Consider the following 24905-nt stretch of genomic DNA (forward strand, 5'->3'; position numbering starts at 1 on the left):
TTAAAATAAGACTGCTCATAAACAAGGCAGACGTAACACTAGGAAGAAGAGCTGAAGACTGATGCCACATGTTTTCCCAGTTATCCTTTTCTCCAACAGCACAGATATCACAAAGCATTATAGTAATTTAAGGTTCCAGAATCCACACCACAATTTGTGTGTGTTGTGCAGCTGTATAGCCACCAAGTAAAATTTGTAGGCCTGTTGCAACCTAAACTCAGCTATTGTCACAACAGGCTGCTATACTGTAGTTTTAAAAATGGAACGCTCCTGAATCTGCATGGTGGGTCAGCATCCTGACCTAAGGTGGGTTGCAACAACAGCACTACCACTACACAAAGATATGGTTTAAAAGGTTAAGAAATGGGCCCCCAAATGCATGTTTGGATTAAAAGTGTGTCCCAGGTCGGAAAACCATTGAAGGCTACTGCTCTAGATCAGCCTTTTCTAACCTGGTGCCCTCAATGTGTTTTGGATCACAAATGCTATCATCTCTGACCAATTACCAGGAGATGGGAAACTACTGGAGGGCACCAGGTTGGAGACATCTCCTGGTCCATCCAGAGATGAAGAACTGCAGTGGTGACAATGAGCAAGATCCTGCTTCCCCTTTGCACATTTGACTTACAGAGCTTCCAACTGGGTGAAAGTGATGAGGCTGAAGCTGATTACTATCTCTCAAACCATATTGCTGGCTCCCAGTTCCTTACTCAAGAGTTGCATGAGCATTCTGAATAAGGAACTGATGTCCATGTGCTTCTGCGCCCCAAAATAAGTTGTGGGCTACGCCATATCATACATCTGCATGACTGGCTGGGAACAAGGAAAATGAACTGAGAGCTAGTCACCTGTTTCAACCTTGGGTGAAAGGGGCTAACTGAATTCTTTTGGCTTAAATCCCCTGTATTCAGTAGTTACAACAGTTTATGGTGTCAAATTATTTTCATGGACTAATATTTTAACAGAAAGGGATGATGGGAGGTATGTGTGCACTTTGCTCTGTTGAAGGCGTGAAAACAGTCAAATGTCTTCAAAGATAGCTTCTTGAATAATGAAAAGGATTTGACATGCTTAAATGAAGCCACAGGGATGAAAACCACTTATCCTGAACACTCAGAGCCAATTAAGTTGACAAGATACAAGGGAGGAGACTCTAATAAGCTTCTCCACAATGTTCTTCTTAGTCCACAGGTCCAAAAAATGGCACCATTGGGACTATCTGGAAGGATTAAAAATGGTAGTCTGTTTTTGACCCCTAGTAAAATTAGCAGTCGTCATTGCTATCCATAATGAGTAGTTTTATCTGGGAAAAACACATTCACTGTGTGTGTGGTAAAAGAAAGTAAAAAATAGAAATAGTCAATATGGAGCTATACACAACACTTTTTGCCCAATCACAGCCCAGCAAGACTAGAAAAGAAACACAATATACTGAAATGTGCCTATCCTTTTAAAGAGTAGGCTCAGCCTACTAAGCTATTATAATCTCGGGGTCTCTGTATTTAACCTTTTATTTGTACCTGGTTAACAAAACAATAGACACAAGAAGTCACTTTCAACATTATAACATTTAAACCAAATGACTGCACTGTAGGACCAAGTGAACAGTTACACTAGCACAACAACTTTTACCTGCACAATGTAACTTCCTCACCCATCCCTCTCCTGTGCACCCCTTAAACCTGCTACACAGGGGTTCCCCTAACCATCTGCAGCAGACTTAAGGTGTGTGGGGCTCACACAGGGAGAGGAGAGGGCAAGGAAGTTACACTGTGCAGGTAAACATCATTGTGCTTGTGCAAATGTTTAGTTGGATACTGTTATGTAGTGAAGTTTCACCCTGGGCCATCAGGGGGATACTGTATATAGTTTTCACTCAGGTCTGTAGATAGTTTTCACTCAGGTCCACGTCAGTTATTTTAGGCGGGAACTCTGGGCTGTTGTTGCTACAATGTTGACAGCCGGCTGCCTATAAAAGCAGGCCGGCTGAGCTGTTTGCAGTCAGTTCTATTCCAGCTTACAAAATAAAGAGCTACTTGGAGAAATCGCTGTGTCGTCTGCTATGTCAACCCACAACTTAACACTGGCGACGAGGATGGGATGGATGGACATCAGAGCACAGCCAGATGCGGCCAGCCTCTGAACTGAGCTGAATCACTGAGCTGAATCACAGAGCGAAATCACTGAGCGAAATCACTGGACAGAACCAATTCAGAGCTGACTGTTCTGGCTAAGAACACTGTGTTCCATCCATCGCCCTTCACGCTGGCATCGGAATCATGGCTTCACTTGTGCCTCTATCGCCGTTTGCGCCAGCCTCTGAATCATGGGACTCCTACCTCGCTCGGTTCGACTGCTACCTCCAAGCCAACGAGCTGACAGCAGTATCAAAGGATCGGAAGCGGGGCCTATTCCTCAGCCTCTGTGGGCCTGAGGTGTTTGAGACGGCCCGAGCATTGGTTGCGCCTGAAGCAGTCCAGGCAACACCATGGGACACGATCCAAGAGAAGCTCCGCAACCACTACGCACCAAAGCCGTCCAAGATTGCTGCCCGCCATGCGTTCTACCACCGGAACCAGGCAGAGGGGGAGTCAATCAACAACTACACCACCGCCCTGCGACAGGCTGCAATGCACTGTGAGTTCCGAGACTTAGACGATGCCCTGATGGATCGAATCGTCTGCGGGGTCCGGGACATCCATCTGCAACGGTGTCTCCTCGCCAAGCCAGACCTCACGCTACAGAAAGCCATTGAGGAGGCTGTGGTCTCAGAAGCTGCTGAACGCTCCGCCCAGGAGATCCGCAAGTCCAGCAGCCCGCGTCTTGCTAGGGAGCCAGTTCCGGTGCATCATGAAGAGGCCAGCAGTGATGAGGCATCCTCCAGTGAAGACGATGACGTGCACCAGACAAAGCGGGAGCGCAGGAAGTTCCAACAGAAATCCAAGGGCCAACCGGAATGTGCCGGCTGCGGAGGCAACCATTCCCGTGCCAAGTGTCGATTCAGAGACGCCATCTGTAGGAAGTGTTCCAGAAGGGGCCACATCGCTAAGGTCTGCCGATCGGCTCCGTCTAACACCCCCCCTTCATCGACTCGCAAGTCCAAGTCTTCACTCCAGTCTGCCAAGGAAAGTTGTTTCGCTCTCACCAACTGCCGCTGCCCGTCTGGAACCACGATTGGCCAAACCGACTCGCCTACACGACGCAAGCTGAACGTCACGGTGCTCATTGAAGGAGCTCCATGTGACATGGAGATCGACACCGGGTCTGCCCTGTCCATCGTGTCATGGAGCACCATCAAAAGACTGGTACCCAGAGTGTCCAAAAGGCAACTCGACTCTCATCGCGTACACCTGAGAGACTACCAGGGAAACGACATTCCCGTGGTAGGCGTTGGCCGGTTCCGGATCGCCTTCAAGGATTTTTCGGGCCTGCTCCGGTTGGTGGTGGTCGAAGGTCAGCGGCCAAGCCTCCTAGGGCTAGACTGGTTTGATGCCCTCGGCCTGGAAGTCACCGGCATCAACTGCATCTCTAACGCAGAGACTGAGGGTCTGGTCAAAGACTTTGCCGAGGTTTTTGACAGCACCTTGGGACAATATACAGGTACGCCCATCTCCTTTAGCCTTGATCCACAAGTCGCCCCCATCAAGCTAAAGCCACGCCGGGTTCCCTTTGCTCTCAAGGCTAAAGTGGACGAACAACTGGACAAACTGATCGCCCAAGGAGTTTTGGAGCCGGTTGACCACGCCAAGTGGGAAACCCCCATCGTCACGCCTGTCAAGCCAGATGGGTCGGTGAGAATCTGCGCTGACTACAAGTGCACAATCAACAAGGCACTTCAGCAGCACGCTTATCCGGTTCCTGTTGTCCAACACCTGCTGCATTCCCTGGGTGAGGGTAAGGTCTTCGCTAAGCTGGACCTTGCCCAAGCCTATCAACAACTGCCAGTCGATGATGCCACTGCTGAAGCCCAGACGATCGTCACCCACCGGGGGGCATTCCGTTGCCGCCGGTTGCAGTTCGGGGTGAGTGTGGCTCCTGGCATCTTCCAAAGCCTTATGGAGCGTCTCCTGCAAGGGCTTCCGGGCGTGGTACCATATTTTGATGACGTCTTGGTGTCTGCAGACTCACACCAGCAGCTGTTCGAGCGCCTCCGTGCCGTGCTGACCAGGTTCCAAGAGGCCGGGCTCAAGGTAAAGAGGGAGAAGTGCCAGATCGCTGTTCCACAGGTAGAGTTCCTGGGCTATCTTATCGATGCCTCCGGCCTTCACCCGACCACATCCAAGATCCACGCTATCCAGCAGGCCCCCACCCCAAAGAACAAGACGGAGTTGCAGGCATTTCTGGGGCTGCTGAACTTTTATAACATGTTCCTGCCCCACAAAGCCACAGTGGCTGAGCCTCTTCACCGACTCCTTAGCACTAAGATGCCTTGGGCCTGGGGTCATCGGGAGACGGCGGCCTTCAACGCGGTCAAGGCTCTCCTTTCATCAGACAGTGTGCTGGTACAGTACAGTGAATCCAGGCCGCTGGTCCTTGCCTGCGACGCCTCACCTTTTGGCATCGGTGCTGTCCTTAGTCACCATTTTCCAGACGGAAGAGAAGCACCGCTCGCCTACTTTTCCAGGACGCTATCTCCGACGGAACGGAATTACAGCCAGCTCAACAAGGAGGCACTGGCACTTGTGGCTGGAGTGAAGAGGTTCCATGAATACCTCTATGGCAGGACTTTTGACCTCATCACTGACCACAAGCCACTCCTGGGCCTCCTCGCCGGTGATCGTCCAACTCCACTGGTCCTCTCGCCACGCATGCTGCGATGAACTGTTTTCCAGGCTGCCTACCACTACCGGCTCATCCATCGCTCGGGGAAATCGATGGGCCATGCCGACGCCCTCAGCCGTTGCCCTCTTCCAGCATTTGTGGAAGACCCAGCTCCAGCTTCATCGCTCCTTCTGATTGAGGATCTTCCGGCAGCGCCTGTATCGGCTGCCACTGTGGCCTCCGCGTCTGCCCAGGATCGCACCATCAGCCGGGTGCTCAACTGGGTGTAGAGGGGGTGGCCACAAGGGCCTTTTGCATCGGAGTTCCAGCCCTTCGCAACCAGACAACATGAACTCTCAGCTCATCGCGGCTGTCTGCTGTGGGGAGACCGCGTCGTGATTCCCCAGGGACTCCGTCAGCGCGTCCTGGAGGCTCTGCACGTTGGCCACCCGGGAATTGTCAAAATGAAGGCGTTGGCTCGGTGTTACGTCTGGTGGCCTAATATGGATGATGCCATCACTGCCTGGGTGTCCGCCTGTCAAGCGTGCCAAGAGTCGAGGCCTGCACCACCGGCAGCTAAGGGACACACCTGGGAGACGCCAAAGACACCCTGGTCGAGGGTGCACATCGATCTGGCTGGCCCCTTTCACGGCCGGACCTTTATGGTAGTGGTGGACGCCTATTCCAAATGGCTGGAGGTCGCCCTGATGCCCTCCACCACTACCGAAGCTGTCATCCGGGTGCTGCGAGGCCTGTTTGCAACGCATGGGTGTCCTGATGTCCTTGTCTCTGACAACGGACCGCAGTTCACGTCAGGCACGTTTGAGCGGTATCTTTTGGGACTGGGCATCCGCCATGCCCTAACGGCACCCTTTCATCCATCCAGCAACGGGCAAGCAGAAAGAATGGTGCGCTCGGCAAAAGAGGCCCTGGCGCGCCTGGACCGGGGAGACTGGCATGAGCGGGTCGCCGAATACTTGATACTTGTTCGTGCAACACATCACCCCCCATGTGGCCACAGGGAGGAGTCCTGCTGAACTGCTTATGGGCCGCCGCCTCAGGTCACCGCTCGACCGGCTACACCCGGACTTTGCTGTGGCTGAACCCCCAGGCTGTGCCAACGCGCCACGGTCATTTGTCCCAGGAAACCAGGTCTTTGCCCGGAACTATGTGGGGGACATTCCTTGGGTGCCAGCCACAGTAGTGGGAGTCACTGGACCTCGCTCGTACCAGGTGGCACTCGAAGACGGACGCTTGTGGCGACGGCACATAGACCAGCTTAGGCGCAGGGTTGGGGACTTGGACACTACCGAGGTGCCCCCAACTGCGCTTGCGGCTCCAGAAGAGACACGTACAGATGGCGAGGCCCCACCTACACCTCCCTCGCAAACTGCCAGCGTGGAGCCGAACCAAGCCGCTTCAGAGGGTCTGCCAGACTTACCACAGACTCAGACCACTCCACTTGCGGAGGCTCCACCCACAGCAGCGGATCCAGGGGAGTTGGTTCCAATGCCACCTAGGGTCGCACCACAGCCTCAGCAAGAACTGTGTGACCCTCCGGACTTGGCTACCAGTCCCCGGCGGTCTGGCAGAGTTCCCAAGCGCCCAACTTATTTAAAGGACTATGTTGTTGGACATGTATCACTGTTGGTCTAAGTATGGGAAATGTAACCGATATGCTTTTGTGCCTAATTGAACCATTACGCGTAGTGCTGTATATAAGGAAACCATTACGATTGTAACTAACGCCTTATCTCGGTGGGGAGGGGTGTTATGTAGTGAAGTTTCACCCTGGGCCAGCAGGGGGATACTGTATATAGTTTTCACTCAGGTCTGTAGATAGTTTTTACTCAGGTCCACGTCAGTTATTTTAGGCGGGAACTCTGGGCTGTTGTTGCTACAATGTTGACAGCCAGCTGCCTATAAAAGCAGGCCGGCTGAGCTGTTTGCAGTCAGTTCTATTCCAGCTTACAAAATAAAGAGCTACTTGGAGAAATCGCTGTGTCGTCTGCTATGTTAACCCACAACTTAACAGATACCACTCAGTGTGTATGTCGATCACACACAAAACACACAACATTATTACAGCAACTCCACAATGCCTCCAATTTGTTTACCTTTTGGCATGTATTCGTAATGCAAAGGACCACGAGTATCACCAGTTTTTCTGTGAAATGGGTAGCACTCATGACAGCTTCTTCCAAATGTGACTCTGGGCTTGAAAAGGTTGGGGAACCCTGCTTTAAATCTATACTAAACCAAGTTAACAGCCTTTGTTCCACTATAGTGCTATGAAGAAGGCTGAATACTTGCTAGAAGTTCAAAGGCCCATTTAAAAGTCAGGATTCACACTACAAAGGGACCTTGACAAGATGACAATTTTACAGTCATACCTCGGGTTGAATGCGCTTTGGGTTGAGAGTGTTCGAGATGCGCTCCACGGCAACCCGGAAGTAACAGAGCACGTTACTTCCAGGTTTCACTGCTTGCGCATGCACAGACGCTCAAAATGACGTCACGCACATGTGCAGAAGTGGCAAAAAGCGACGCACGCGCCATCGCTAGTTACGTTTGCTTCTAGATGCGAATGGGGCTCCAGAACGGATCCCGTTCGTATCTAGAGGTACCACTGTACTTATTTTTTATTGCTCTTTTTGTCCTTTGTTTTATCGCTTGGGTTTTGTTTGTTTTTTAATCCTTGATTCTGGCTTTTATCTACTATATGCTTTATATACATAATATTTTCAGTGTTTATATTTGCAAACGTGACATGTTGCATAATCTGTCTTTGACCTGGCCATTATAGAAGATAGGCTAGAGCAGAGCTTTCTACACTTTTCATGTTGATGACACACTTTTTAGACATGCAGCATTTTGCGACACAGTAATTCAGTTTTACGAGCAAACCCGTAGGTTAAACCCCTTTCCAGCCACAGGACTGCAGCCAACACACTAACCTGTTCGACACACAGTTTGTAAAGGTCTGGGCTAGAGTATGTGTAAAGTCAGTACATGTTGAAAAGTACAAAGCATGGTTTACATAGGCCTATCAAGTCTGAATTGTGTATGTTTATCTAAAGTTCTGCCATAAATAGGAAAGGATATATAAAAATAATGATCTTGTTCCCTTTTGATGAAAGCCAAATGAAGTAGCTCCAGGATGCAGAGCTTTTGAGAAGCCAACATTGGCACCTCTTCACAACAAAGGCTTCCATGTCCCATGAAAATGAGGATTTTCCCGATTCTTCAAAAGAGGCATTCCAGGGGATCAATAATCTACACAGTACTTTGTAAATTAGGAAAGCCACTCACACCTTGTTGAAATGTCCTGCACAGAATGCTGACAATAAGGAGTCTTTAAAAGGGTGGATGGCTTTAGCAATCAGAACACTGCCTGCCAGTCTAAATTGCCTACATGAAATTCACCCTAGTCAAAAAGGTAGCCATTAATAACTGAACAAGTTTCATTTCCATAACTATCTTTAATACAGCATATTTACAATCCCATCTGTCACAATTATAAACTGGTAAAAGAGCACAGTTTATGAACAGATGCTTCTCTGAATGAATAAAAAGTTATTTAGAAGGGGAAACAAGGTGGGGTTTACTTCCTGCGGACACATTAACAACCTAATCAGCACCACAGTATAAAATAGAGAATTTATGGCCTAGCCTCTGTTTCCATATTAACCACAGGGACATGTTAGAAACCCTCCATCACTTTCTGAACTCAGCTTTTGGAAAGCCTTCACTAGAACTAAAGTGAGATGGGCCAGTCCTAATATTAGGCAGAATGAGCAGCTGCCTCAGGTGGTAGATGCTGGGGAGCAAGAATGAGTACTGCCCTTGTTGCACACAAGGAGCAAATTGGAACACCCAACCACTGCCCATGACCACACACCCAATGAGCCAATGAGATTCTGTATCACACTGATGTATCTCTCCTCCTGTAGATCAGGCAGAGCTATCACTAGCCGGAAGCTGACCCAGGAGTTCTGGAAACTCTGGTGTGAATTGGAGGCTTACAACCAAAGGTCTGGCTTGCCTTCTTTCCTTCGGGGTTCTGTAGCTTCCTAATCTTAAAATAGCATATTAGCAGTAAGCAGTGGTCATACAAAAAGGTGGGAGAGAAAGGATAATCCAAACTGACCCTCAACATGGCTGGCTGGATGATTAAACCAGAGCGATCCTAGTTCACGTGGAAGGGTAATGGGTGCAGTGTAGGGAAGAAGAGCTGTTTCCTGCTACTTCAGTGCCTCGTGTGAAATATAGGAACCAGAGCTCCTTGCCTTTCTGTGAAAACTATGCAGCTGCATCTCTCTACTAATGTGAAAAACAGCCACTGCAAAAACATGTTTCTCTCTCACCTCCACCCCACCTCCTGACCACTCAACAAAATAGAAAAGACTAGTGTGTTTTCCAACATTAACAGCCTAGGGATAGGAAAGGAGGTGATTGAAAGAAATTGCATTACAGAGGCAGGTAAATTATATTAGTCAGAGCAGGCTACCCAGCAAGAAACACTTTAGGCAGTGATAAACATCAAGGCATATTAAATTGTCCTTTAAAAAAACCAGGTCATTTGTAATTGTTAAAACAAACAAAGAAAAGGAGTGCAGAGCTTTTAATTGCTTTTGCCACAGATGCCGAGCAAACCCACCTTCTCAGGCTTATCTTTAAGAGAGGTAATTAGTTTCCAGCACATGTACCTGTGTAAGCAACATCGTGACACTGTCTCCTCCCCACCCCCCAAAAAAATTTAATATGCCCTTGTTTTAATAAAGACCATCTGCACAATGGTAGATGCATCAAAAATTACAGATCCCCAGACAAGCCCTGCTCAGGCAGAATGCTAAATTTAATTAAACTTTCCGTATCAGTTGAGATTTATTTTTGTAAGGCAGAGTGGCTCGCTGCTGCGACGTATCCCACACAGTTACACATCGCTAGTTGTTCCTTTTTCTCCCTTTTCTTTAATAAAAGTTCTCTATCTGGAAACATTTTCATTTCCTCTTCCTCACATGGTTTGGGCATAAAATATTAAAGGAAACAGATGAACAGATTCCTGTTTCCCAAAGTGAAAGGGATCAAATTAAGTAGGCATTTGCATGGTGAGAAGCTGCATAACATATTCACACATTTCTAGTATGTTTGGAGGGTGGGTTCACATGACCCCATTTTTTATTTACTTATTTATTACATTTATACCCCATCTTTCCTTCAAGGAGCTCAAGGTGGCCACATGGTTCTCTCCCTCCCTGTTTAATCCTCACAACAATGCTGTGGTAGGTCAGGTTGTGAGAGACTGCAACCAGCCAAAGGTCACCCAACAAGTTTTCCCATGCAACAACAGCTTCACTGTGTGCCTGGTTATTTGCATATTTTCAGGTCCTGTCAGCTGTGGCATCCTTCAAAACAGGGTCTGATCAGGTACTTGCTTTCAGTGCAAAAACTACTGCAGAACTGTCATGACTGCAGGAGCCCAGCAGTGAACAATAAATGGAGGCTGCAATGCCACCAGCTGAGCAGCCAGATCAGGTTGCTGGCTGTGAGCCTAATGTTGCTGACCAGGAACCCACTGAAAGTAGGAAGCTGCTGGGACTGATCCTAGAATCCCATGCTCCATAGAGCCAGAACAGAGAATCCTACCGGATCCTTCCTGTGGGCCCAAGGCCTCCCATAACTAGCTCACTAGTCTAAATGTCACAGACTAGGTGGAAGGCCACCGACAACAGCAGAAGTGTGACTCTTCAGGCCAGGCAACTTGTAGGATAATCCAAGAAGAGGGTTGCACTCAACCACCATGGAGCATCAAAAGAGAAAGAAATAAAAGCAGAAAAGATCAACAAGGGGCATTTCAACTTCTTGTTGCAAATGTCTGAATGAATCCCTATACAGGGCCGTCTTAAGCATATCCGTGGTGGTGGCGATCAAGCAGGAAAACGTGCTGGCGGACATGCTCTCCGGCGTGGGGCACCCAAGAAGGAAGCCAGGGAAGGCTGCGCGCCGCCTTTCGCCAGGAAGCTGGAAGAGGACAATGACCCTGTCTTTAGCAGATGCAGAGGTGTACAGCTTCCATCCTAAGCCTCTGCGGGGATCGCTCTCCTTCTGCGGAGGCTTAGGAAGGAAGCTGCATGACCGCCAGCCATATAGTTGGTGGGGCGCAGCTGGCGGGCGTGCAGGGAAAGGGGAGGCTGCCGGCAAAGCCATGCAACTCCCCCATTCGCTAGGACGCCCCTGAGAGGCCAGTGCCTTGGTGCACAGAAGAAGAAGAAGAAGAAGAAGAAGAAGAAGAAGAAGAAGAAGAAGAAGAAGAAGAAGAAGAAGAGTAGTTGAATTTGATATCCTGCTTTATCATTACCCGAAAGAGTCTCAAAGCGGCTAACATTCTGCTTTCCCTTCCTCCCCCACAACAAACACTCTGTGAGGTGAGTGGGACTGAGAGACTTCAGAGAAGTGTGACTGGCCCAAGGTCACCCAGCAGCTGCATGTGGAGGAGCAGAGACAGGAACCCAGTTCCCCAGGTTATGAATCTACTGCTCTTAACCACTATACCACACTAAGACCAATGGGAAAGATGGCTCTGTCCCTATAGCATCTGCAGCTCACTCAAATTCCCCCAAACACCCTCTCCCTCCTCCTAGAGAGGAGCAAAATCTTTGGGCAGAAAAGCAACAGGAGCTGTTCCAAGTATTTCCTAATATACTGCAGTCTAGCAAATGAAGACTCTGTGTAAAGAAGATTGTAATATAAGACGTCCAAACTCAAAATGCAAAAGCAAAGAGCTAGGAAGAAGATTAGCAACACCAGCCTCTGTTACCCTCGTGCCCTCCAGGTGTTTTGGATTACAAATCCCATCAGATTCCCACTCACCCAACATAACCATGCTCCCATTAGCCCCATCATCAGACAGTTGTACTGGCTGAAGCTGATGGGAATTGTAATCCAAAACATCCAATGGGCACCAGATTGGCAAAGGCTGAACTACATGTAGCTCAAAGTTCCCTCCACATAAAGGACTGGTAATGATTAAGAGCTCCAAGCACAGACAAATCCACAAGATAATGATATAGCATGAAAACTGAGAAGGAAAACATGCCCTTCAGAACCAGATTTGAAAAGACTGAAATCATGGACATGAGGAATCCAAGGAGACGTGGCAGTACATGCTAGCCAGTGGGTGAAGAACACTAATTGCCAAATCCTTCTCAACTTGCCAACCCAGCAAGGAAGAGAAGCAGACCTTTCGCAACTTTGGCAGGTACAAAATCTAAGAGCTTGGAATGTTCCCTTGAGGAACAGAGATCAGAGCAGCATTTCAAAATAGACGCTCAGAAAATGATTCCTTACTTGAGAAGGCAACAGTCAGGCAAAACAAAAGGAAAAATGAAGTAAGCAAGGCACAGATTGTTGTGCTCTTGACCCCACTGCATTTTTAAGCTCCAGGTACACAACTCCAAGCAGGGTAAGCCAGAGTTCTGTTCGGTTAGAAATGTATGTAGAATTGCAGACTATTTTACGGCCCTCAGATAATCTGCACTTCATTTATTTAAGAGCATCAACAGTTTCTCACCTCCCAGATGAGTGATCTTCAGAACTAACTCAGAAGCCAGAGAATTATTTCCATCTAGAAGATGAACTAAGGCAGGAGGGACATATGTCTGTTTCTTGCATCTTCAAAACACTCACACTGTGTTTGTAGTTGGGACATGAATGTGAAACACCTCTGTCAGCCAGACTCCTGGGAACTCTGTGCCTGCTGAATATATTTTGAGTGTCAGCTACCTTTGTGTGTAAACCCTGTGGTGGGATCCAGAGTCCTTCTCTGCCTCCACTGCATCTAGGACTTAGGAAGCCACCCACCAGATACCACACTTGGACCACACTGTTGGAGCTAGGCTTGTGTGGCCTGTGGCTGTGTTGGATTGGCCTTGAGAAAACAGCACTCCCTTCACATTTTAAATATCTTCCCCATACATGACGAAACTGTAGACCAGGATAGCCAACATGGTGCCCTCCAGTTGTTGTTGGAGTGTGTTAAGGGTGCTCACCAGCCAAAGGAGCACACACGACAGATAGAGAATTCTTCATTGTCAAAGTGGACACTTACAGTCATTTCTATAGCTCCAAATATTCACCAACACCAGTCTAGTATCTATTCCCAGGTCTGCACTCTATGAAGCAGTTGCAACAACAAGGGGTCACTCCCCCCTTCACCAGTTTCTGTACCTTCTCCCGATGAGCTGTGCGCACACAGTCAGAGACTACACCTGCATGGAACCTTCCTCTGCTCTTTCCTCTTCAACTCCCTTTGATTCTGCAAGACAGTGGTGAAGGGGGAGCCCTTCTGTTGCTCGACCTGCTTCTTCTTCCTCTTCCACACCTGTGCTGTGTTCCACCCTCCAGCTCAGAAGCTTTCCCTGCCTCCAGCTCTTGCATCCTCACTGGTAGAGTTCTCCACAAATCACTGGCCCCCTCTCCTGAGTCCAACTCCAGCCCCGCTTCACCCTGTGCTCACTTGTCCCTGACAGACTGTAACACCTATCACCTTCAGCAACCACAGCCAGGGATGATGGGATTTGTTGGTCTAGAGCAGCCTTTCTCGACCTTGGGTTCCCATATGTTGTTGGACTACCACTCCCATCATCCCTGACTGCTGCACCAGCTGGCTATGGATGATGGAAGTTGTAGTTCAATAACATTTAGGGACCCAAGGTTGAGACAGGCTGATTGATCTAGAGTAAGGCCCTGTGTTGACTACTCTTACTCAACTTTCATCATGCCTGAACACTGGTCATACTTGCTGGGGTTGAGAGGAGCTACAGTGCATCATCTGATGGGTCCCCCTGTTAACTATCTCTCTAGACTGCATGCATAAGACATGCAGGAGGGTCTTAGGACCTATAGAGTCGACACAATGCAGAGACGGTGGAAGAAGATTGGAAGAAATTTAAGGACTATTTGCAAAAATATTGTAAACTGTATGAATGTTAAGGAGGATGCTTGATCACAAACAACTTGGCACCATTGAATTAGATAAACTGAACTATGAAGATAAGCTAAATTTAGGAAAAAATCAACTTTTAGATAATGATTAGGCTAAACTAAAAAGTTTTAAAAAGTCAAATGAATATATCTAAAATTTAAGATATAACATTGGAAAATTAGATAAGGTGGGGACAAGGTGATAAATTGCTGAATTAATTTTTATATTTTGGAACGTAGGAGAGGGAGATGTGAGGAAGTCCAAAAAGGATAAGAAAATATGTTATGAAATGTGATGTTTTTTGTATGTTTCGTTTATTATGTTATAATTTAAAAAAAAAACTATTAATAAATATTATATATAAAAAAATAGAGTCGACACAATGCAAATTCCGCACCATCACATCCCCACTCTATTGCTATCACATTATAATGATTAAAGGGTGCCTACTAGGCTGTTTATGGGACGCAGGTGGCGCTGTGGGTTAAAGCCTCAGCGCCTAGGGCTTGCCGATCGAAAGGTCGGCGGTTCGAATCCCTGCGGCGGGGTGCGCTCCCGCTGCTCGGTCCCAGCGCCTGCCAACCTAGCAGTTCGAAAGCACCTCCGGGTGCAAGTAGATAAATAGGGACCGCTTACCAGCGGGAAGGTAAACGGCGTTTCCGTGTGCGGCTCTGGCTCGCCAGAGCAGCGATGTCACGCTGGCCACGTGACCCGGAAGTGTCTCCGGACAGCGCTGGCCCCTGGCCTCTTAAGTGAGATGGGCGCACAACCCCAGAGTCTGTCAAGACTGGCCCGTACGGGCAGGGGTACCTTTACCTTTACCTTTACCTTTACTAGGCTGTTTATGCACTCCTCGTACTAATTCAACCACAGTACGAGCTCTAGAGCAATACAGCCTTACAGCTACTGTACAGCAACTGTTCTACTGGGGTTTTAACTCGCTGAAACTTGAAACAGCAAATCATCATGCAGCGGAGCTGCTCATTTTTCATGAAGCCTACAAGACAATCAATCTGTGACAGGCTATATGCATCGCAGGCACAGCATCTTTATTCAGAAAATAAATCTGGCATCTTTGTGTGAGCTGACAACTGAATCCAATGCCAAAATCAAGCAGCATCAACAAAGCAGCATAGCTTCATGAGTATCAACTCTGCTGTGAAGCACCTGAGAAGTGTTTTCACCTCTCCTGGGCTCAGAAAGGAGGGAAATGTTTGGTCCCATAACAGGGAGGAGAAAACACTTCAAACACCACCAGAATGAATGTACTAGCAGCTGCCTCACCTCTGGAATATGCCTAGTTATCATAGAGGTGATAAACCAAATCTGGGCTGCACTATTTCAGATTGCTCACAAGACTGAATGCCCCTCCAAATGAAAAGTTCCCTCCACAGAGAAAAATAGCTTGTGAAGCAAGGTTCTCATCTAGTCTTCTTCCTGACATGCTAGTTTTGCGAGGTGGGGGAATGGCATCTTTTTGAATGATGTATGTTCAGTTACATGTGCTCCTGCCTGCAAGTAATGCAGCCAGACCCATGTTGACCACCTCAGCAGCATCGGTTCATACGCATGACGGGCGGTATACAAATTTAATAAATAAAACAATAAATAATGTATTAATTTAGAGTCAATGAGCAGCATGCTGATGCAGACTGGTCAATTCCACCTGCCCCCCTGAACTAGCAAGTCCCCACACACCATCACTGTCAATCATCTGGATGAACCCAGCACTAACTCAGATCTTGACCTCTCTCTAACATGCAAGCACAGCAGCCATCTGCCTGTCCACAGGGAATCTGATCAAAACAATCCGATCAAAATGAGGCCAAACTTTAATTAACAGAAGTAGCACATACATAAGCTGCCTGTTACTGAATTCGCAGATTCCTTATAACAAGAAAGGATGCCCAAAGCCCCATGTTTAAAATGAAAGACTCTACTGATTCCTGTTTTGGCAATAAGTATATCAGAACAGGATGGAGAATTTCAGAATAGTGTCAAGAGAATGGGTGACAAAAGGTATTGAGAGCTATGTTCACTAGATGCTTCAGAAGGTGCAAGGAGGTCTTAAACCAGGAGTTCTGCCAGCCTGGCTCCAGCAGCTAACTTCCTGTCCCACTAGGTAGAATCTCTGCTGAAAGAACAGCAGACTGAACTCTACTATCCAGAAATGCCACCTGGGTGATTATAATAAATGCTGCCACCTGACTTAGCACCCGGTTACATGAATCAAGAGAACCCAGTCCTATAAAATCACACCTGCAAGGCCAGCTCTTCAGTCTGAGCAACTTACATCCCAGGAAGAGAGCCCTTCCAGACCACTTTCTCTCTGCCCTGCCACATGCTCTGCTTCTAGAAAATGTATTAAGCCACCACGTGCCTCTTGGCTCATGACTGGCTCCCAAGGATGGGAGTGAGCACTGATCCAAACATCATTTCTTAACCTATTGTGGGAAAGCAACCTCCAGCAGCGCTGACAAATATCTATCGATGCTACAAGCATGCTTCCAAAGTTATTTTTGAAGGGCCAGAAAACTTACTTTTTCAGTCAAGAGTCAGAGGAATTCAAATTCCTAGTGATGTTCATTAACAAGTCAACCAAACGCTACATATTTGAGAAATGTGTTTTTGCAAATGCAAGTTGAGGTTGTTGGGTGGTTGTTGTTTTTACAATCAAGAGGTTTATAAATTTGACGAAAGAAATAAGTGTGACAAACATGTGGCTCTCTCAGATGCCATTGGATTCCAACTCCCATCATCCTCTGCTAGAATGGCCAAAGGTCAGGGATGATGAGAGTTGTAGTCCAGCAACATTTGGAGGACCATAGGGTCTCCACCCATGTCTATGCAATAGTTGAAAAGAGTGTGTGAGTGTGTGCCCTATTTCATTGTGCCCCTTCATTTATGGTATTTTGTTTACTGTGACACTTGTTAATGAGGGGGTTTGAGGAGGGGGTAGACCTACTTCATTAGATGTATGTGCACTTATCCTTTTTTAAAAAGATGCATTTCAATCAAAGTATCTGGGTTTTAGCTACCTTATAAAGTTACCAACAGTAAACAAGAGGATTCATGTACCTCTAGTTGAAAAATACAAATACTGTATATCCTCTCTCAATCCTCAGAAAAAGGCCAACATATCATTAGCAGGGGGCAAAAGATAGCAAGAGCATGACATCCATGCACGTCCCTTGCAACCCATACTACCTGCTAGGCTTTGGATCTATTTTGCTTTGGAAATGTTACAATAAAGCATATGGCTTCCACTGCAACAGAATGACATTTGACATGGGCTTAGCTTTATAGATTAGAATTTAATTTCCTGTTTTGCTTCTCTGCTCTCTGTATTTCCACTCTTGCCCACAGCAATATATAAAGTTCAGTCCTCCTGAAGGATAAGATATCGCGCTTGGGAAAGGAACCAACACAGGTATCGGTGAGATTTCCTCCCCCGCAAGAACATCCTGTGTTCATCTTCAGATTCTAATCTTGTGAACTAAACTATGGTGCTTCTTTTAAATTCCAGCTCAAATTAGATCCCAAGGGTGGCAGTGGGGTGTGGGTGTGGAGAGAGCAACCTAGAATGTCTACGGCTTAAGAAAGACGTTTTCTAACCGTCTCAAAAGCACTCTCGAGAAAATGAAACCTAAGCTGCCTAACTGTAATTAAGTTTGAAAGTGAATATGGGAAAGGCAAGCAATTTATCTGCTAGCTCTGGTTCTTGTCCTGGGAACAGAGTCAAGGGAGTCAAAGGTAAGTGTTTGAAGGTAAGTCAAATCCTCTGTCCATCTGGCTAAATATTGTCTACTCTGGCCAGGCTGGTTTATGAATAGGTTTTGCAGCAGTGATGGGTCACAAAACCCACCGAACAAGGCAGCGCCACTCAGGAGCGGCACGTCCTGTTTTGCCACCTGAAGTGCTCTCTACTCTGTAAGCACCACAGGAGTCCATGGCCATTTTACACTAAACGATTACAACCCAAAGCACCAAGACTTTTCCATTTAAAGCCTTTTCCAATATAACCTAGCTGCTAATGCATGGCTTTGTCTACCAGAAGCAAATATGCTTTCCGGACTGTGGGTTGAAATTAAACAGAAAAAAATGAAATAAAAACTTATGAAGCTGAACCACAATGGGAACATCTTGCTGAACAAATGGATAAAAGCAAACTTGTGGTGGTGAGGAACACTTTCCCTTACCAATCATGCACACATTCCCTTATTTAAGGAACATTAGAATCCCTGACCTTTAAATATATGTCTCAAGGATTGAGGTTTTAGTTCTAACCTATTCTATTCAGCTAGAAACAGCTCCTTTTAGAAGCTGTAGCACTGCAGCTGCCCGCCATGTGGCTCTCATCCTACTCAGCCATGGTAAGATTCTAGTCCTCACTATTGTGGGGTTGACTCTAAACTTTGAGAAATAATGGGGTATAAAGGAGTAAAAGGAAGAAGCACCTCATGACGTATGAGAGGAAGTTTTAAGACTGTGTGAATGGGGAAAGGGCAATGGAGCTGTTGGAGATGTCAGAGAGGCAGCCACACGGAATGATCCTGAAGGAAGCTTACAATACTTGCCTGCCCTTTCCCCACTATTATGATGAACAAGGCTTCCACTTTTTCAAAGACTCATCAAGAACTCAAAAGCTGTGGTGGTATTAATCTCCATTAATTTTTTTAATAAGCCCAATTCACATGTGCATTTTTAAGTGAGAACAGTTTCTCACTTCAAATGTCAACATTGGCTGCTCATTACGAGCACTTATGTCTCTATGACCTTGGGAGTGAAGAGGGGGAATCCACCCCCTGCCCTGAATGAACTATAATCCCCAGATTTCCATTTTAAAAAGTAAGTATTTTTGTAGAAGGGACGCGGGTGGCGCTGTGGGTTAAACCACAGAGCCTAGGACTTGCCGATCAGAAGGTTGGTGGTTCAAATCCCCATGATGGAGTGAGCTCCCGTTGTTCGGCCCCAGCTCCTGCCAACCTAGCAGTTCGAAAGCATGTCAAAGTGCAAGTAGATAAATAGGTACCGCTCCGGCGGGAAGGTAAATGGCGTTTCTGTGTACTGCTCTGATTTCGCCAGAAGCGGCTTAGTCATGCTGGCCACATGACCCGGAAGCTCCCTCGGCCAATAAAGCAAGATAAGCGCTGCAACCCCAGAGTCGGTCACCACTGGACCTAATGGTCAGGGGTCCCTTTACCTTTACTGTTTTTGTAGAACCTGAGATATATGAGGTAGCATGTGTAGGCACTCATTTTCGTGTGGGGGAAACTTGACTACTGTCCACCTCTAGCATTTTACTTTACCTCCCACCCTTGGAAAATTCCTATGGATACTCATATCTGTGACTTGAGTTCGAAGCAATGCACAATTCAACAAAGGCTATGTATACATTACTAGCTTAAAATGCAGCTAGGACATATTTTTTTCTTCATTTAGATTGAAGCAACCCTGCTAAAATATCTTTCAGAGTTTGACAGCCAAAAATGGACATCAGAAATTCTATCAACACCAACATTTTGCTATTCCTACTCAAGAGGAGACCCATTGAATTTAATGAACTAAGTCATGTTCATTAACTTCAGTGAGTTTACTCATAGAAGGAATAGCATTGAGTACCATCCTATAAAAGATAGCAGCTGATTGTCAGGAGTTGCTTTGCACCATGCGTGATACTTTCCAAACCTCAACTCTCTGCGGAACATCTGCATCAGCAAAAATGGGTCACCAGGTAACACCAGGTGATTGAAGTTAGCAGCCCCTACCCACCTGTCAAAGTTGTCCCACAGAGGATGGAGGATAAGAATTTGGCTAATTCTAGTTCCCTATCCCTCATCAGTATTTTTTAAATATAAAGCAAGGGTAGTGTTGCATCTGGAAACCAACAGTTTAGGAAGCATGAGATGCAGAGCAGTACCTTATGATAAGGTGTATAAATTGGGTCTTCCCACACCAAAGTCTGAAATAAATCAGGTTATTGCAAAAACCCTACTTTGACAGCCCTCTAGTGGAAATGGAAGCAGTGACCAGCTAGCATGGCTCGTTTTTGCTTTACATTTGAAATCAGAAAACTAAATATTACAGAATATTATTTAGGGGGGAAAGTGGCACCTAATTTTTAGGGTACTCAGACTGCACTCTTAAACACACTTACTGGGGAGTTGTCCCCCTGAAGACAGTAGGAGTTACTTTCAAGTAAACCATTAGGCCACAATCCTAGGTACTCTTACTTAGGAATTTGCTTCAGCAGGACTTACTTCTGCATAATCAGGCATAGAATTGGGCTGTCAGTTTAGCAAAGAAGACAGTTTAGCAAAGAACACACAGCAAAACTATGTATTGTTTTAAAATGCACACCACCAATAAAGCTGAAATCATCAGAAATTAAGTTGAACATAAAATCTGTGATAAGTTCCTCTCTTTCCTGAATCACCCAAATGGAAAACAGTACAAAAACCTCACAACAGAGGTTAACTAATCTGACAATTTAATATCACCTCTTCAAGAAAGGGGGAAATAGCCAATACTTTGTTTATTTGCCCTCTGTAGGTTTCTACTGGCTAGTAGTCCTAAAACTATGAGGCCGTTTTATTACAATTCTGGCAGGATAGAGCAAAAATCTGAGCCATTCTATTATCTCTAGCTGATCGCAATAGCTGGATATTTAAATTACCCTATAGCAAATACCACCTATCCACTCTCAAGGGTCAAACGACACATGATATTTTGTTTTTTAAGTTTTACTTGAACAGTAGGAGCTTGCAGGGAGTGGAAATCTAAATTGGATTAGAGCAGCAAGTGGTGGCAGAAAAGGGGTTCAACCTTCTGCCTGCCACTAGTTTCCCCATCTAAATTAGTATGTGGATGGAGCCAGAAACCAGAAGTTGACATGACGTCTATGATACGCAAGCGCAAAAGGAATTTAACTTCTGACAGACAAGGATAGCTTATCCTGGTCTAATCTAAGGTAATAAACAGAACACACACACTCTCACACACCCTTATGACTCTAAGAGGGCAATTATGCCATTTTAACCGCCTGTGTAAATATGTAAGAGAGGAAGTACAAATGGCGGATCACAACGTGATCTCAGACAGCATCACATGATGCAACATAGTGAGATGCCAAAGTCTATCTCTGCCCCCTGCACTGTAGAATAAAGAGAATGCAAAAAACAGAAAGCAGACAGCAGTATACTCAAACTTCTTGCAAGACCAAATACACCAAATAGCAGCACTGTAACAGGTGTATCTGTCTGTCAAACTGGAGCAGAATACGTTTTAGACCAGTTTAAAAGAAAACACACACAGAGTATCCCAGAAATGGGCACGGCTTGTGAGAGTAATGCTGGCATGACTACAAGGAAGGTGTCATAATCCCATATGCATAGGATGCCAGATCCCAACATGACCTTTCTAGTTACGGCATGTGAAGTAACAGAGCTGGGGCATCTACTGCCCACAACACAAGAGAGCTGAGTTTGAGGATTTCTGCTTGACAGTATTTTGGTGGGCAAAAATAACATTCACTTCAAGGGAAGTAGAGCAGTCTGTTCCCACTATACTTGTGTTTCCGACCATGTGACTGGATTCCACCTGCACTGAGAAATTTCCAAAGGATTTCAGACTACTGTGGTTGCTTTCTTGTAACTACAACAACAGCCACATGACAACCCTATTTTGAGATGCTATGTTTCCCTATTAGGAGCTACTAGAAACCCCTTTCCAAGCCCCCAAGCAGGTTCCCCCACCCCACCCTCCCACCATGTATCCTTGGTAGGTGTTTGTGACATGGGGTGTGCTACTACAAATAGAAAGGCCAATTGTTGGTTGACTCCAGAGGGAAGTGGACAACTCTCTATTGGGTGCTCTTCTACTTATTCACAGACTGAAAGGCTTCGGTCAGGAAGCAGGAGGAGAGTTTCCTTTTTAGAACAAAAACAAAAAAACCCCTGAGCTTTATGCCATGGTTTGTACTTCTATTTCCAACCAAGATTTTTAATCTAAAAGCTTATTTTGAAACTGCAGACATGATCTCATCGATTCATATTAAACTCGGTCCTCTGTCCACCAAAATAGTCCTCTGCCCAGGAAGAGAGAACAATTGAATGAGATAGCACAAGAGATTGCAATAAGTCACCTTTGCCAGACACGAAGCAGGGAATGAATGACTCAGCAAGGCAAGTAGCCAAATCAACTTGACCCAGAACTTTGTGGCACAAATATAACTTTAAGCCAGCATTGCTGTGTGACAATTCCCCCTATGGGGAAGAGTCATAGCTTAGTGGCATGGCTGGGGCTGGGAATGCCCCGTCTCCAACCCTGCAGCAAACACTGCAAGTCACTGAAGAAAATGATAAGATGGACTGATGGTCCAATTTGGTATAAGGCAGCTTCCTATGTTCTTAATTCTAAACTTGAATTAAAAGGTGTAATGATCCCAACTCTTTGACAGCTGCCTAGTATCAGAAAAATGTGCCTTAGTGTGTCTTTTTCTCTACCTGGCTATTCTGGGCAGGGGAAGGGGAACATAAGTGCCAATGAGAGTAATATCAGTGATGGTCCTGTACCTGTGTCAACTTCTGTGGATGCCGGAGAAACAAATGTGCCAGCAGGACTGAGAATCTCATCACTTCTCCCAGTTCTGGGATTCAGCAGAAAACTTTCTGCACTTATGACGCATGGTATGTCCAGGAAGCTGCTTTCTCCAGACTGGCAGCTTGATGCCGCTTCGCTTCCTTCCATGGCAAGACCACTGAAACAAAGGCAAGAATTGATTTTGCTCTTTAGATTTATTTTGACAATTCACAGCCCCCTTTTTCATTTCAGGATGTTGTGTAGTATTCCACTCCACCCATTAGAAAACAGAAAGGGGGAAATACTCCAAAGCAAGCCTGTTTCAATGAAGTGACCTGGACATACGGTACATACCTGGGTGCAAGCCCTACTGAACTCAGCCGGTCTTCCAATTTTGAGTAAATGTAGAATGAACTGAAAAGCAGCACCCCACTTGCAAACTGGGAGATTTATTATGCTGACTATGGGCTTCTTCGCATGGGAACACCACCTTGACATATCTTAGCTTGGAATTGTCTTAAGATACAAAGCTGGTGGTTTTCTCTGTTGGGGGAATACTGTGTACGGTACATTCTGGAAACATGCTATAAAGCACTTCCAGTGGTAAGAGGTCCATAGGCAGCACTGAAGTATTTTGTTTCCTTTGTGGGAGGGAGAAGAGTACACTGGAAATGCATATTGCCTTTCTGATATTCAGAGGCTCAGCCATGCAGCATATAAAGCCACCCAGAGGCTCAGAAGCAGTGCTGACATCATAATTAAAGTAGCCAGCAAAGGAGGAGCTGACATCATGATGAGCAAGTTGTGCTACACAGGAGAGGCTGAGAGGCAACTCTCCAGTCCTGCATTTTAGAGGAACCTCTAAGCCAGACATGGCCAAACTTGACCCTCCAGGTGTTTTGGGACTACAGTTCCCATCATTCCTGACCACTGGTCCTGTTAGCTGGGGGTGATGGGAGTTGTAGTCCCAAAACATCTGGAGGGCCAAGTTTGGCCATGCCTGCTCTAAGCAGACTCAGCTGAGGAACACCAGAAGGGACTACATAACTTGATAAAATAATTCCAAACAGATGTGCAGGACCAAATCTTTAAAGACACAATCCAGCAGCTTCTATTGGATAACTTTTATCCTTAGGGAGCATCTCTTCCTGTATGAACCTGCGCAGGCCATTAGGTCACCACTGGAGGCCCTTCTCTGAGTGCCTCTTCTGGTAGAAAAATGGAGGGTGACCGGACCGAGAGTCTTTTCAGTAGAGGTCCACCTAATACTTACACAACTATCTTTTTGCATCCAGGTCAAGAATCTACTCTCAGGCATTGTGATTGTCAACTGGTGGTTTGGGCTTTAAAGCACTATGCACCATTTGTTAAAACGCCTGATTAGCCATCAAGTTTATCAGGCAAACCACGCTTTGCACAAACTGAGAGCCAAGATCAAAATATGTATGGCAGCTACTCAAAATAATTTCTTTACCTAACTCCAAAAAGAAAATAAGGATGAATTATCTGTTCCAAGGGATATTTTAATGGAGTATGAGCGACTGGAGTAACATCTGGAGGACCACAACTTTTCCAGAAGAGCAATCTCAAAGTAGGAAAAGCCTGTACACTGAAGTATTATGTGCAGCCCTAGTGCAGGCACAAAAAACATGCATGGGAATCATACTGCTGACAGTAGGGAGAATGTATCACAAAAAGTGTGAGCGCGCTTCCTCATAGTTTGAATGCTGGGACGGATAGATGGGTACAAACTATGCTGCCCTAGCAGAGCCCCTTAGAAGTGTGGGAATCAGTGGCCAGAATTTGTGGAATAAACTTACACATCAGAAGTAAATCTTTCATAGCTGTATTATGTCACCCCTGTGTTTGAGAATATACAGACATGGGGTGCTACAATGCCAGTGACATTCAACCAAGTCGGAGAAGACGACACCAGAGAGCCCTTTTCCAGCACATTGCTATTGTCAAGCAAGTGAGAACAATTTACACAATTAGCTTAGAGAAAGCATTACACCTGCATGTGTTTTTGTATTTTCAACTGTCTGGTATGGTGAAAAGGGGTTCCAATATTCTCTGTTAGACCCGCTCCACCCTTACAAACAAAAATGGTTTTAAATAAATACACAGAGAGAGATCTTTTCTATTGGTTCCAGATTGTGTGTGTGTCTGCTTCTACAGAATGCTGTTGAACTTGCCCTTTGCATCACACTTGCTAGTTAACTCCACAGTATCAGTTTTCTGATCAGAACATGATCGGTTTACTTGACCTAGAGAACGGAGGCAAGGTTAATGCTAATAAGAACAGTTTCCGTGTTAGAGAACAGGGACAGGGGTGAGGCAGGAAAAGCAAGTTATTGACAAGTGAAACTTTGGGTGAATACATGGATGCATGAGGTCCCAAGTTCAGTTACCAGGTTCTTCACTCAAAAGGCTTGGCAGCAAGGCTGGGATAGATCTATGCTTGAGACCCTCTGAGGAGGTGCTGCCATTCAGAACAAACAATACCCGGCTAGATGTACCAATGGTCACAGTCAGCATAAGGCAGCATGTGCTCATATGATTTCTCAGGTCTGGGAAT

The 24905-nt window shown here is 46.1% G+C and overlaps 1 protein-coding gene across 3 annotated transcripts in view; it reads right to left on the bottom strand.

The window, feature by feature from the left end:
- The window catches only part of CHGB (chromogranin B), a 90769-nt gene that overhangs the window by 45292 nt on the left and 20572 nt on the right, over positions 1-24905 (bottom strand). For 2 of the 3 annotated variants that reach the window (XM_079969835.1, XM_079969836.1), the window contains one exon: positions 22321-22505. In XM_079969835.1, the coding sequence (XP_079825961.1) occupies positions 22321-22495 (175 nt within the window). In that variant the 5' untranslated portion in view covers positions 22496-22505. Of the gene's footprint in view, positions 1-22320; positions 22506-22681; positions 23018-24905 lie in introns of those variants that run through there. The other variant, XM_079969837.1, reaches the window with a different exon arrangement.

The sequence above is a fragment of the Podarcis cretensis genome, assembly GCF_951804945.1.
Source record: "Podarcis cretensis genome assembly, chromosome: 3".
NCBI lineage: Eukaryota > Metazoa > Chordata > Lepidosauria > Squamata > Lacertidae > Podarcis > Podarcis cretensis.